Source organism: Corythoichthys intestinalis, chromosome 1, assembly GCF_030265065.1.
Source record: "Corythoichthys intestinalis isolate RoL2023-P3 chromosome 1, ASM3026506v1, whole genome shotgun sequence".
Lineage (NCBI taxonomy): Eukaryota > Metazoa > Chordata > Actinopteri > Syngnathiformes > Syngnathidae > Corythoichthys > Corythoichthys intestinalis.
Window position 1 is genome coordinate 44,340,819 of NC_080395.1, and position 14,433 is coordinate 44,355,251.

At 41.8% G+C, this 14,433-nt stretch overlaps 1 protein-coding gene across 1 annotated transcript; it reads right to left on the minus strand.

Annotated features, from left to right (window-relative positions):
- Positions 1 to 6,088: 6,088 nt before the first annotated feature.
- Positions 6,089 to 14,092, minus strand: marveld3 (MARVEL domain containing 3). Its single transcript, XM_057846126.1, has 4 exons — positions 13,792 to 14,092; positions 10,455 to 10,657; positions 8,799 to 8,896; positions 6,089 to 6,814 (listed from the first exon to the last, which is right to left on the minus strand). Exons 2-4 carry the CDS (start codon positions 10,655 to 10,657, stop codon positions 6,198 to 6,200), a joined length of 918 nt encoding a protein of 305 aa, XP_057702109.1. The 5' UTR covers positions 13,792 to 14,092; the 3' UTR covers positions 6,089 to 6,197.
- Positions 14,093 to 14,433: the final 341 nt, after the last annotated feature.

Genomic DNA, 14,433 nt, shown 5'->3' on the forward strand with positions numbered 1-14,433 from the left:
TTTAAAATCATGCATTGCTCAGAATGTTCCCCTGTTAAAGCCAGTACATGTGAAGGCGTGTCTGAAGTTTGCCGGGGACCTACTGAATGGGAGAAAGTCATGTGGTCAGATGAGGTCAAAGTAGAACTTTTTGCTGCAAACTTTACTTGTCGTGTGCGGAGGAAAAAGAATGATGAATACAATCCTAAGAACACCATCCCTACTGTGAAGTATGGGGGTGGAAACGTCATGCTTTGGGAATGCTTTTCGGCAAAAGGGACAGGACGACTGTACTGTATAAAGCAGAGGATGAATGGTGAAATGTATTGTCAGATTTTGAACCACAACCTCCTTCCCTCAGTCAGAGACTTGAAGATGTGTCGTGGCTGGATCATCCAACATGACAATGATTGAAGTACACAGCCAAGCTGACCAAGGAGGGGCTCCGTAAAAAGCATATCAAGGTTCTGGAGTGGCCTAGCCAGTCTCCAGATGTCAATCCAATAGAAAATCTTTGGATGGAGCTAAAACTTCGTGTTTCTCAATGACAGCCCTGAAACCTGACAGATCTAGAGGAGGTTTGTGTGGAGGAATGCACCAAAATCCCTCTTTCCATATGTGAAAACCTGGTGAAGGACTACAAAATGAGTATGACCTCTGTAATTGCCAACAAAGGCTTCTGCACTAAATATTAGCACAGATTTTCTCAGGGGTACAAATACTTATGATACCCAGTAAATTACAAATAAATTATTGAAAATAAATCACACAATTCCGGATTTTATTTTAGATTATGTCTCTATAAGTGGAAATGCATCTATGATTGAAATTTCAGATCTCTACCTACTTTCTGAGTAGGTGAACTTGCAAAATCACAAGGGGTGCTAATAGGGGTGCTCCTTACTGTATGTCAAAAGCAGGATTGTTAACAATCAAATATAGCGCGAGTTTACTTTTTGCGGGCCAAATTTAGTGTTATTCCACTGCCGCCATCTAGTGGTTGACAGTGGATTTATTAAAAAATGGGCAGGAGTAACATTCGCACAAAAACAATATGATGGAGGGGGGAATTACTGTAAAGCATTAATTGCAAAACATCATCCTTTAATATAATCTAAAGCAGGGGTCCCCAACCTATTCCACTAAGGCACACTGTGGGTGCAGGATTTCATTCTTACCAAACAAGATGACAACACTTTTTCCCCAATCTGGTGTTTTACAAGTGCAATCAGTTGATTGCAGTCAGGTGTGGCTTGTTTTAGCAGAAGCCTCATTGGTTCAACTGTCTCTGCTGGATCGGCTGGAACAAAAACCAGGACCCACAGTGTGCCTTGAGGACTGGGTTGAAAACCCCTGATCTAAAGAACTACACTTGGTTATAATCCCTGGTCGACTGCACTTCCAAATAAAAAAATGTAAAATAGAATGAAGAGGCACTGCTTGGATTCTCATGTCAACAAAATCTAAACTTGCTGGAATTACTAACTGGGGAAAAACACTGCACTTTCACTAACACACTACTCTGAATCACAAATACAGCCATGATGAGATCACAAGCTTTGGGTATAAGGACAAACTATTTTACCCCTTCATGTTTTGGTGCCATTGACGGCACTAGTTGTCTAATCCATTTTGACTGGGAGGGCTGTCCGCAAAGGATGTAAAGGGTTTAATCAGATGCAATACAAAATTCACATTGAAGGTATAAATAAAATAAATATTTTGAGTGAGACGTTGAGCGTGTGCTGAGTCAATATTAAATAAAAATTAATAGCACATTAAATATTGTTTTACAATTTTAGAAAATATTTTTGTCAACACACAAGCTTCATTCAATATATGTGTGGTTGGTTTAAACAGGATTTCACAATAGTACATTTTCAGATCAATGTAAAGAAAAAAAAAGTTTAATCCAATATGTTAGGGTGACCATATTTTGATTTCCAAAAATGACGATACTCGGCCCAGCCTCGAGATACTTTAATTATACTCTAAGTTCACTCAAAGATACAAAATAGTAGCGGTCGTTTCCATTCCTATTGTACAAATAAATAATCTGGAATAATGTTCTCAATAATTACTCTTCTGCAGAAAATCCATCTTTAACAAAAAGCTCTTTTCTCTTTCCAGTGAAATAATGTAAATCATACCATAGCCTCACAACATTACAGATTTAAAAAAAAAAAAAATCACTTTAGTCTTTTGTTTTTTTGTTTAAGCACTTTGGGGGTTGATGGAAAACTGCTCTGATGTCTGTTTTCTCTGTTACTGAGCACAGTAGAACCAGGCTCTCTGGGAACACGTCACAGATAGCACAGTACCGTAGTATTCTGTGCAAAGCGTCAGTCAATTTCAACACAGGCGTAAAAACTGGACATTATCATGATTTTCCAAAACCCCACCGGACACCCCGGATAGGATGTAAAAAGTGGACATTTCCGGGCAAAAGAGGAAGTATTGTCACCCTACAATATGCCAAGCGTTACATGTAGACACAGGGTAGCGGAGTGCAGGCAGTACAGTATATTACTAACACATACTTGCACTTACTACTACTTTAAGAGCAATTGGTTTACAATTGTGTGTGGGGCGTGTCCTTTTAAGGTAGCGGCTATACGAGAAACGGGACATACACCTTGCATGATCATTTCCTTCCGAGAATCAAGATGGACACATTTCCCTAACCCAGGGGTGGGCAAACTATTCCACAAAGGGCCGTAGTGGGTGCGGGTTTTTGTTGCAACCCATTAAGAGGACACATTTTCACCAATCTGCTGTTTTACAAGTGCAATCTGTCGATTGCAGTCAGGTGCTTCTCATTTCTGCTGAAACCTCATTAGTTACACTATCTGTGCTTGGCTCAGTTGGAACAAAGACCAGGATCCACTGCGGCCCTTGAGGACCGGTTTGCCCACCCCTGCCCTAACTCCTAACATTAGAGTCTGCGAGGATGGGCTGGGAAAAGGAAATTGACGAGATGTTAGAGTTTGCTACCTTGCCGGATTGTTTTGAGTTATATAGCACTCCAATGCGATTAAGACGTTAAAGCATATCATGAACCTGGAATAAAATAGGTCGATTAACATCTAATGTTAATATCAATGTCTATACCATTTAGTAAGCGCACCTGTAATGTCCGTCCATCAATCCATTATCTACTGTACTGCTTAATCCTGGGTTGGGTCAAAGAGGCAGCTGTCCTCCCCAACTACTTCAACCAACTCCTCCAGCAGGATCCCAGACAAGTCTCTCCGAACCAGATGCACGAGTAGCGGCTTGACCCAAAGTCCCTCCCGGATGACCGAGCTTCTCACCCTATCTCTAAGTGAGGGCCCGGACACCCTGCAGAGGTAACTCATTTCGGGTAGGAATGTAGATCCACTGGTAAATCGTGAGCTTTTCCTTTTGGCTCAGCTCCATCTTCACCACAACGGACCGGTGCAGTCTGCATCACAGCAGATGCTGCACCAATCTGCCTGTCGATCTCCTGCCCTCACTCGTGAACAAGACCCCAAGATACTTGAACTTGTGGCAGGATCTCATCTCCCACGTCAATCTTTTCCAACTGAAGACCATGATCTCGGATTTTGGGGGTGCTGATCTTCATCCCAACCACTTCACACTCGGCTGCAAACCACTCCAGTGAAAGAAAAAGTAGATTATGGCTTGATGAATCCATCAGCACCACATCATCTTCAAAAAGCAGAGATGCAATTTTGACGACACCACACCCTCTCAATGCTTTGGCTGCGCCTAGAAATTCTGTCCATAAAAGTTATGAACAGAATTGGAGACAAAGAGCAACCGTAGCAGAGTCCAACCTTCACTGGAATTTCACTTTGTGCCGGCAATGCTGACCAAACTCCAATGCGTGTCAGCCACGACAGCCCCACAACATCCAGAGCCTTTAGGCAGATCTCATTGACCCCCGGGGCTTTGCCACAACCACCTTAGTAACTTCGACCCCAGAGATAGGAGAGCCCACCTCGGAGCCCGCAGACTCTGCTTCCTAACAGGAGGGCGTGATGGTGAAATTGAGGAGGTGTTCGAAGTATTCTCCCCACCGACTCATGACGTCCCATGTCGAGGTCAGCAGTGCCCTAGCTCCACTAAACAATATGTTAATGGTGCACTTCTTTCCTCTCCTGAGATGCCAGATGGTCGACCAGAATTTCCTCGAACCAATCCAGAAGTCATTTTCCATGGCCTCGCCAAACTCCTTCCATGTCCAAGTTTTTTCCTCAGTGACCACCAAAGCCGCATTCCGCTTGGCCAGACGGTACTTGTCAGCTGCCTCTGGAGTTGCACAAAGCCTCTTTCTTAAGCTTGACGGCATCCCTTTACTGCTGGTGGACACCAGCGGGTTCGGGGATTCCCGCCATGGAAGGTACAAACTACCTCACGGCCACAGCTCCAATCGGCCGCCACAACAACGTCGGCACTGAGACATAGCTAACTCAGACTCAATGTCCCCCACATCCCTCAGGACAAGGGAGAAGTACGGTCGTAAGTGTGTGTTGAAGCTCTTTCTGAGGTGTGGCCAGCATCTTCCCTCGCCATCAGAGCCAACACACCACCAGGTGGTGAACAGTTGACAGCTCCGCCCTCTCTTCACCCGAATGTCCGAAACGTGGTGCAAATCCGATGACACGACTAAAAAATCGATCATCGAACTGTGTCCTAGGGTGTCCTGATACAGAGTGCAATTATGGACACCCCTATGTTTGAACTTGGTGTTCGTTATGGACAATCCGTGATGAGCACAAAAGTTCAATAACAGAACACTGCTCGGGTTCTGATCAGGGGGGAGCGTTCCTCCGAATCAAACCCCTCCTGGTCTGTTATTCCCCATGTGAGCACCCAGCAGAACGAGGGAGTCCCCAGAAGGAGCGCTCTCCAGCACACCCTCAAAGGACTCCAAAAAGGGTGGGTACTTTGAGCTGCTGTTTGATGCATAAGAACAAACAACAGTCACGACCCGTGCCCACGAGGGAGGCTACCCCCTCGTCTACCGGGGTAAACCCAAATGTACAGGCGCCAAGCTGGGGGGCGATAAGTATGCCCTTGCTTCCTCTGCAGAATGGAAGAACGTCCAACCCGACTTGAGAGGATTAGAACCAGAACCCAAACTGTTTGTAGAGACGAGTCTGACTCGATATAGTCAGAACCTTTCTGCCTCACACACCAGCTCGAGCTCCTGCCCCGACAAAGAGGTGACATTCCAAGTCCCAAGAGTTAGCTTCGTAGCTGGGGGTTGGACCACCGAGGTCCCCACTTCCTTTGCACTCAACCGCTTTGGCCCCTCGCACAGGTGCTGTGCCCATGGGAAGGAGGAACCACGTTTTCTGGCTGTACTGGTTGGGCCCCATGGATACAGGCCCGGCCACCAGACAGTCACCTTCAACCCCGCCTCCAGGCCGAGCTCCAGAGCGGGGGGCAAGGGAAAAGTGATTCCATTTATATTTGTCATAGGGGTCTCTTGAGCCATGCTTTGTCTGGTCCCTCACCTAGGACCTGTTTGCCATGGGTGACCCTGCCAGGGGCATAAAGCCACAGACAACATAGCTCCTAGGATCATTGACACACACAAACCCCTCCACCACGATAAGGTGATGACTCACGATTTTCTGTGACGTAATATAGCATACCAGAAGTCAACTATCTTAGTAAAATTAAATGAAAACGCTACACAAATTGAATCATAGTTTGAAAGTTTAACAAAATTGTATATCTTCCATTGCATAATCCAGATAGCCTTCCAGTCGCACCATCTGTTGACATTTTGGTGATTGGGGTCTTTAATTCCCTTATGTGAATTTGGATTGGTCTATCAGCTAGATGTGCAAAAGATATGCCTGCGCGAACATTTTATTTAAATGTAAGATTGTGAAAATAACCAAAAATTAACTCCCAACAAATTGTTTTGGATTTGTATAACCAGATATCACACTCAAAGAATGGTGAACTCAATCAAGTTTAAGTTAATCGCATTCGACCTGCCCCTCTATGTGTTGAACAATGGCCTCCATTTTCTTTGAGGTCTAAAGACGCTTATTTTACATCTAAAGACAACAAGAAACACTGCAAGAAATGACAATGTATAGCTTCATGGTAGTTTATTAAAAACAGAGCGGTAGAAAATACACACAATAAAAAAAGCAATTTGTGCACCGTTATATGTTGAAGTGAGTTTTTTACTCAAAACAGTTCTGCTTCAGTCATCCTCGAAAGCCATCATCCCGATTTTCCTTTTGTCTCTTCATCTCCCGCACGGCACGGAAAGCCCTTATGGCCAAAACGGCTCCGCAAAGGAACACGAAGACGCCAAGCACACCAAAGAGACCTGCTGCGATGTCCGCCCCATGGAACTGGCACTCGAAGCCCTTATGACCTTTGCTCTTATACATGCGCTCCCTCTCCTGGCAGATGGGGTTGTTGTAGTTCTCCTGCAGTTTAATGAAGAAGAACGCCAGCGCGGCGATGTACCCCAATCCCACCAGCAGGTCCACCAGAGCCTCTCCCAGCAGCACGGGTGGGTAACGGTAAGGCACTCGGAAAACACCCAGCGTGAGTGTTACCAGGGCGTACATCATGATGATCCCAGCGCACGCCATGGCAAAAGCATACGGGGGCCTCTTGAGCTCGTTGAACATCCGGTCCAAATCCTTCACACGCTCCGCTTCGGCACCTTGGAAGGAGCCAGCTCCCCCAAAGTGGTAGTGGTAGATGCCGCCCAGGCTGGCCAAGTCGCGGTAGCCGCCGTTGTTGCTGTGTGGTACACCGGCGCAGATGATGATCAGAAGGTTGACAAACACTTTCATCAGCTGGCAAAGGCCTGCAACATGTGTACAGTCATGAGATTTCTCATAATCATGAGAAATGTTCAAATTAGGGTTGTCCCGATCACATTCAGTATTTTAACACGCGAGGTCAAGCCCCGAGTCATCTAATTTTGAGGATCTGCCAATATCGAGTTCCGATTCAATACCTCGGCAATTTATTAACTTTTTGGTTGCCATTAAACAAATATTCATTCGCACCTCCCAGTCCAAATGGATTGGACGGCTCGCACCGTCAATGGCATTGAAAAATAAGCATTCACAACCAGTCCCATCAGTTTAAAGAGTATGTCATGCCCTGGGAAAATGTTAATATTCCATCATTTATCCATAAACGCATGCCTTTTGTATTCATATCATGCCACTTCGTGTAATTACACACAAGAAAATAAGAGAAATTTGGCTCGATTGTCAAGCTAAAACGACCGGCGCCCGAGATCTGGCAGATTGTGTGCGTGACGTCACTACAAGTGAAGAGAGTGCCACCGGCCAATAGGGGGGCAGCACCTGTCTGCATCAATATAATTCCTTCTAGTGAGGGAAGAATTAGGGGTGTTTTGAGTTGTTTATGCTGGTGCATTTTGTTCGTTCTGCACATATTCCAGGTTCCCTCATGAAGAAACACCCCTCGAGCAATGACACTGATGAAACATTGGCAGCAGATCGTGTGGGAAACACCAATGATTTGTTTTGCATTTCTTTTTGTGAAGCTGATACACCGTGACCGCAAAATAAAGTAATGCATAAAATAATTATCATTTATTGCGCTATCATAGCTTTTCGCTCTGCCAACAGACACAAATATGAATGGGATCAGAGGATTTGTTCTATATATTTTACGACTGATAATTTATACATGTGTCCAGTCCTGTATCCAATGCGTGATATTTTTTTATTATAAAAGAGTACTCATTCTGGCCATTTCGAGCTTGGCTGCTCCCCTCCTTTGCTTAGCCTTAGCCTCCTTTGCCAGTCATCGTCCACTTTCTTGATATCTCGGGACATTTAGGTGGCTGCGCATGTATGGTAGGCACCGCATCTCCTTTGAGCAGCAATCTTTTAGCAAAACCCGATTTCACTTGTCCATAGTTCAAGAAGCTTTCAGGTGGAAAATGCGCACCACAGAAAACCGTGCCGGAGGCTGTGTCTAGAAAATTAGCCCTCTTTGCACGGACAAACTTTACCCATTGTCTGCGTAGTCCAGCTTTTTTTTCCCGCATTCGGGACCTCATGGATACTATATTCCGATAAATAGCTATTTGTACACCACATAGCACAGCAGTTTTGAACCATTTTAGTGATGTTTTGATCAACCAAACCCGAACGCTACTCTCTCGTCGATAAAAAACAATGGCACCTGGCTCCGCCTCGACTTTCATTCACTTGTAGTGACGTCCCCGCCCCATTCGGCTGTTTCCGGAACACTTTTGGAAATGTTCGTCATTTTCGATCTATTTTCGATAATTGCTCATTAATGTGATTGATTTTTTTGTTAACTTTATCAATATTTGTTATCTTGGCACATAATGGTTCTATTGATGTCTCACACTCCCTTTGCCGTTTCATACCCTTTAAATGAATTGGACGTCTATCGTTGTCACTGGTAGGCAGTGACTTAAGGAAATAAAGCACATCCAAATGTAAAATATTTCCATATTGTGGACATTATCACTCTTGCATGATACCCTCTACAATGACTAGCATAACATTCTCCCACTTACGGTGTTCTGCTGTTTCTGGCTGTACAGTTTTTCAATGTTGGACAGAACAAAACAAATGTTTTTTTTTCCTTTTGACAAAATCCTTGTACATCTTAATTATTTTGTTGTTTTAAAGCCCCTAAAAATGTGAAATAAAAATAAATAAATACATCTTAAAATCCCGAACTTTTCCTCCCCATTCCGATCATCTGAAAATGTGATCGGATCAGTGACATCCCTAGTTCAAACTGATTAACTAGTTGCAAATATTCAATCACACCTCGACTGGTGAGAACATAATGGAGATTGTAAAGAGCATCTCTGGGTTGTCGTTCATGATACTGATCCTTCGAATAATATACCGAAGGCTGTCCATACCTGAGAAGAAACCACAAACACAAAATTTAGTCACACATAATGTACTGTATATCAGGTAAATCTAATGATATATAATACAAAAACACTGAATGTGTTACTTTTGTGTGCATAAACAGAATGTTGCCTTAAATTGTGTCAACTTTCGTGGGATTACGGTATGTACACTGCTGGCCAAAAGTATTGGAACCCCTGCAATTCTGTCAGATAATACTCAATTTCTCCTAGAAAATGATAGCAATTACAAATCCTTTGGTAGTAATATCTTCATTTATTTTGCTTGCCCGAAAAAACACAAAAGAAAATGAATTTAAAAAAAAAATAAAAAAATTATCATTTCACACAAAATTCCAGAAATGGACCGGCCAAAAGTATTGGCACCCTCAGCCTAATACTTGGTATCACAACCTTTAGATGAAATAACTGCGAACAACCGCTTCCGGTATACATCAATGAGTTTCTTACAATGCTCTGCTGGAATTTTAGACCATTCTTCTTTGGCCAACTGCTCCAGGTCTCTGAGACTTGAAGGGTGCCTTCTTCAAACTGCCATTTTCAGATGTCTTCACAGGTGTTCTACGGGATTCAGGTCTGGACTCATTGCTGGCCATTTTAGAAGTCTCCAGTGCTTTCTCCCAAACCATTTTCTAGTGCTTTTTTAAGGTGTTTTGGGTCATCGTCCTGCTGGAAGACTAATGGCCTCTGAGGGAGACCCAGCTTTCTCACACTGGGCCCTACATTATGCTGCAAAATTTGTTGGTAGTCTTCAGACTTCATAAAGCCATGCACATCGTCAAGCAGTCCACTGCCAGAGGCAGCAAAGCAACCCCAAAACATCAGGGAACCTCCGCCACGTTTGACTGTGACTTATTGACAACACTGCGCACGGTAGCCACAGGAACATTCAGGTCTTTGGAGATGGACCTTGAGATTACCCATGCTTCCTCACAATTTTGCTTCTCAAGTCCTCAGAGAGTTCTTTGGTCTTCTTTCTTTTCTCCATGCTCAATGTGGTACGCACAAGGACACAGGACAGAGGTTGAGTAAACTTTAATCCATTTTAACTGGATGCACGTGTGATTTAGTTATTGCCACCACTTGTTATGTGCCACAGTTAAGTAACAGGTGCTGTTAATTGCACAAATTAGAGAAGCATCACATGAATTTTCAAAGGGTTCCAATACTTTTGTCCGGCCCATTTTTGAAGTTTTGTGTAAAATGGTAATGATTTAATTTTTTTCCCATTGTCTTTTGCGTTATTCATTGTAAGCAAAATAAATGAAGATATTACTACCAAAGCATTTGTAATTGCAATCATTTTCTGGGAGAAATTGAGCATTATCTGACAGAATTGTAGGGGTGCCAATATTTTTGGCCAGCAGTGTAAATAATCAAAGTACATAGCAAAAGACCAAAGTTATTCATAGCCCGGACAAATTCTGAGTTACACTTCTATAGTTGAATTGATATTTTGAATCTGGAAATGACACAAAGACGTATAAAGGGACCTTTAGACACTGATTATATTCTGTGTAAATCTACAGAATATGTGGTTGCTTACAGTGTTGAGGATCCTTGATGGTGCTGGTCTCTTGCCACGTCCTGTCTGAGTCTTTCATCATGAGCCGGTCCTCTCTCGTCATCAGCCTTTCTGGACTTTTCTTTAACATCTCTGCTGTGACGCTTCTCAAAATGCTCCCTGTCATGTCGGTAATCCTTGTCCCTGCTCTTGTGGTCTGCATACGCGCCGCTCCTCTCTGGCATCTTCAATTGAGAAAGTACATTTTAATCATGGAATCTATTGAGAAAAATATCTATTTGCATAATTGACACAAACCATTTATTCTGAATCTTTGATATGCTTCTTAAGATCCATGTACTAACAAGGCAATTCAGTGCACTACGAGAATTATTGTCTTATTAGTAATGTATTTAAACCACTAGTGCTAGTAGAACCATAATGTCCACCAGTCAAGGGTCAAGTCACGGTATTGGTGACATGGGTGTTGAAATTTTCATAAACTCCATAAAAATGTTACATCTACCTATATTTTTCTGAGAATATATGGTCTAATTTTGTAACTCGAACTTTTCATAAGCAAATAAGGCCTCTAATGAGAAAATCAAAGAAAATACTATTTCGACAGGACACCAGTTTTTTTTCGCTTTATATGATTTAGTTCCTGGAGTATAATCTAGTAGAGTAGTAGCAAAATAGCAGAATACAGTGGGGCAAATAAGTATTTAGTCAACCACCAATTGTGCAAGTTCTCCTACTTGAAAAGATTAGAGAGGCCTGTAATTGTCAACATGGGTAAGCCTCAACTATGAGAATGTGAAAAAAAAACAGAAAATCACATTGTTTGATTAATAAAGAATTTATTTCCAAATTAGAGTGGAAAATAAGTATTTGGTCACCTACAAACAAGCAAGATTTCTGGCTGTCAAAGAGATCTAATTTCTTCTAACGAGGCTCCACTCGTTACCTGTATTAATGGCACCTGTTTTAACTCATTATCGGTATAAAAGACACCTATCCACAACCTCAGTCAGTCACACTCCAAACTCCACCTTGGCCAGGACAAAGAGCTGTCGAAGGACACCACAGACATAATTGTAGACCTGCACCAGGCTGGGAAGACTGAATCTGCAATAGGTAAACGCTTGGTGTAAAGAAATCAACTGTGAGAGCAATTATTAGAAAACGGAAGACATACAAGACCACTGATAATCTCCCTCGATCTGGGGCTCCATGCAAGATCTCACCCCGTGGCGTCAAAATGATAACAAGAACGGTGAGCAAAAAATCCCAGAACCACACGGGGGGACCTAGGTAATGACCTATAGAGAGCTGGGACCACAGTAACAAAGGCTACTATCAGTAATACAATGCGCCGCCAGGGACTCAAATCCTGCACTGCCAGACGTGTCCCCCTGCTGAAGAAAGTACACGTCCAGGCCCGTCTGCGGTTCGCTAGAGAGCATTTGGATGATCCAGAAGAGGACTGGGAGAATGTGTTATGGTCAGATGAAACCAAAATAGAACTTTTTGGTAGAAACACAGGTTCTCTTGTTTGGAGGAAAAATAATACTGAATTGCACAATACCCACTGTGAAGCATGGGGGTGGAAACATCATGCTTTGGGGCTGTTTTTCAGTAAAGGGAACAGGACGACTGATCTGTGTAAATAAAGAATGAATGGGGCCATGTATCGAGAGATTTTGAGTGAAAATCTCCTTCCATCAGCAAGGGCATTGACGATGAGACGTGGCTGGGTCTTTCAGCATGACAATGAGCCCAAACACACAGCCAGACCAACAAAGGAGTGGCTTCATAAGAAGTATTTCAAGGTCCTGGAGTGGCCTAGCCAGTCTCCAGATCTCAACCCCATAGAAAATCTGTGGAGGGAGTTGAAAGTCCGTGTTGCCCAACGACAGCCCCAAAACATCACTGCTCTAGAGGAGATCTGCATGGAGGAATGGGCCAAAATACCAGCAACAGTGTGTGAAAAGCTTGTGAAGAGTTACAGAAAACGTTTGGCCTCCGTTATTGCCAACAAAGGGTACATAACAAAGTATTGAGATGAACTTTTGGTATTGACCAAATACTTATTTTCCCCCTTGATTTGCAAATAAATTCTTTAAAAATCAAACAATGTGATTTTCTGTTTTTTTTTTTTTTTTTTTTTCAAATTCTGTCTCATGGTTGAGGTTTACCCATGTTGACAATTACAGGCCTCTGTAATATTTTCAAGTGGGAGAACTTGCACAACTAGTGGTTGACTAAATACTTATTTGCCCCACTGTAAGTAGCTACTACTCGGTAGTAGTAATTAGTTTCTAATAGTAAATAGCTTTTCTACCACAGCTTTTCATTGCTGGTGTAAGGTGCTAGTTACTTAGTGTGTCAATTCTTTATCACTAGTAAGGTGCTCTTGAAAGTGATCTTGTAATACTAACAAAAGAATATCACATTGGGAAACCTTGAAGTGTTTTTCCGCCGAATTGCTTATTGTATTGATTTCTGATCATTGATTACCAATAAAACAGCTCTATCTATCTGCTAAATTTGTTGGTTCTACTTGATAATGTCCTGTGCACAAACTAAAAAAAACCCTGTCAAATAGCCCATAAAACAAATGTTGACAAAAGTGTCCCGTCCGTCACATTTTTAAGTGTCTTGTCCATAACGGAGATAGTAGAACCTATCGTTTAAAGATTTTTTTTTTTAATTCCCCAAATTTTCAATTGATGTTTTGGGAAAAACTCTAGCTAACTTGTGAATGTTTTGGAATTCTGTATGGATGAAGAGAAATGTTATTTTTGCCAAAGCAACTTAAGTCATGCTGCCAGCTGTCCTGTCCGTAAAGGAAATTCGATGCATTTGTTTAAGTCACTGGAAAGAGTCAGACTGATTTTTCCCCCAGTTCATGCAGCCCCTTAATGTCAATACTGGTACCCCCAATTTTTTTTATATATCTTTATTGCCCATAGACAGTCAAAAGACCTAACGTCCCATCTGTAACGATCCTACTGGGACTTGACCAATATAATTTTAAGAAAGGTTACGCACTAGTGGAAACATTTAATTTGTAAGTAATGGTCTTTCTACCAGTACTGTATATTGAATTTAAGATGGGCATCGAGAATAGATCAATAAAGAATAAAGGTTAATGCAGCTCACATGATGGTGCAAATAAGTATTATTATGGCTTGTATCGTATGATTGCCTACATAAAATGTAATTCAGTTAAAATACAAAGTTAAAGCAATACAACAAAACTCAAGGTGCTTCAATGACCCAGTATTTTTGCCACGTTAGGGATTTTCCATACAGTTGATCCAGTCAGTTTATTTTCCCCTTGAGTAACATGAAGCGCAGTGTAAACGTTTCCTACCTTTGCTTGTGCTTTGGGCGGTGTCCTTTTTCGTTTGTACCACACAAAAACAACAATACTACTGGATTTGGTTACTTCCGGATTGGACACTTTACCTGTTGTCCGCCACGCCCATGGGTTTTAACACTAATTATATTTGTACGTGTAAATTTATAAAAGTAACCGTTTGTGTTATGGCGCAAGTATTCAAAAGACATTATGTATAAAGTAGTTAACATAAAAAAAAAAAAAAATCACATGATTGCGCTCACAACGGCTTTAAGAATCGTATGAAACGCAAAGACAGCTGTCAACCTGCAATGAAATTTTCATGTTTTTAAATTGTACATTTTTATATTATGCATTTAAGAACACGTGTAGTAACTAAATCTGTAATGACAACCGTTAAGCGCATTTAAAACACGGCGCACATGGCCATCATTTCACGTCAAGTTTTCCGTTGCATGACGATTCAGTGCTTCCGTTTCTGCGTTGTAATCGCCTTCAAAGTAATTGTCCATTTAAAAATGAACGCTTTATATATATATATATATATATATATATATATATATATATATATATATATATATATATATATATATATATATATATATATATATATATTTTTTTTTTTTTTTTATTTTATTTTTTTATTACATCGGA

Coding starts and splice junctions, on each gene's coding strand:
- marveld3 (XM_057846126.1), bottom strand. CDS start 10,657: ATGCCAGAGAGGAGCGGCGCGTATGCAGACCACAAGAGCAGGGACAAG. Junction 8,897..10,454: donor CATCAAGGATCCTCAACACT/GTAAGCAACCAC, acceptor GTTTCTTCTCAG/GTATGGACAGCCTTCGGTAT. Junction 6,815..8,798: donor TTATGTTCTCACCAGTCGAG/GTGTGATTGAAT, acceptor CACATGTTGCAG/GCCTTTGCCAGCTGATGAAA.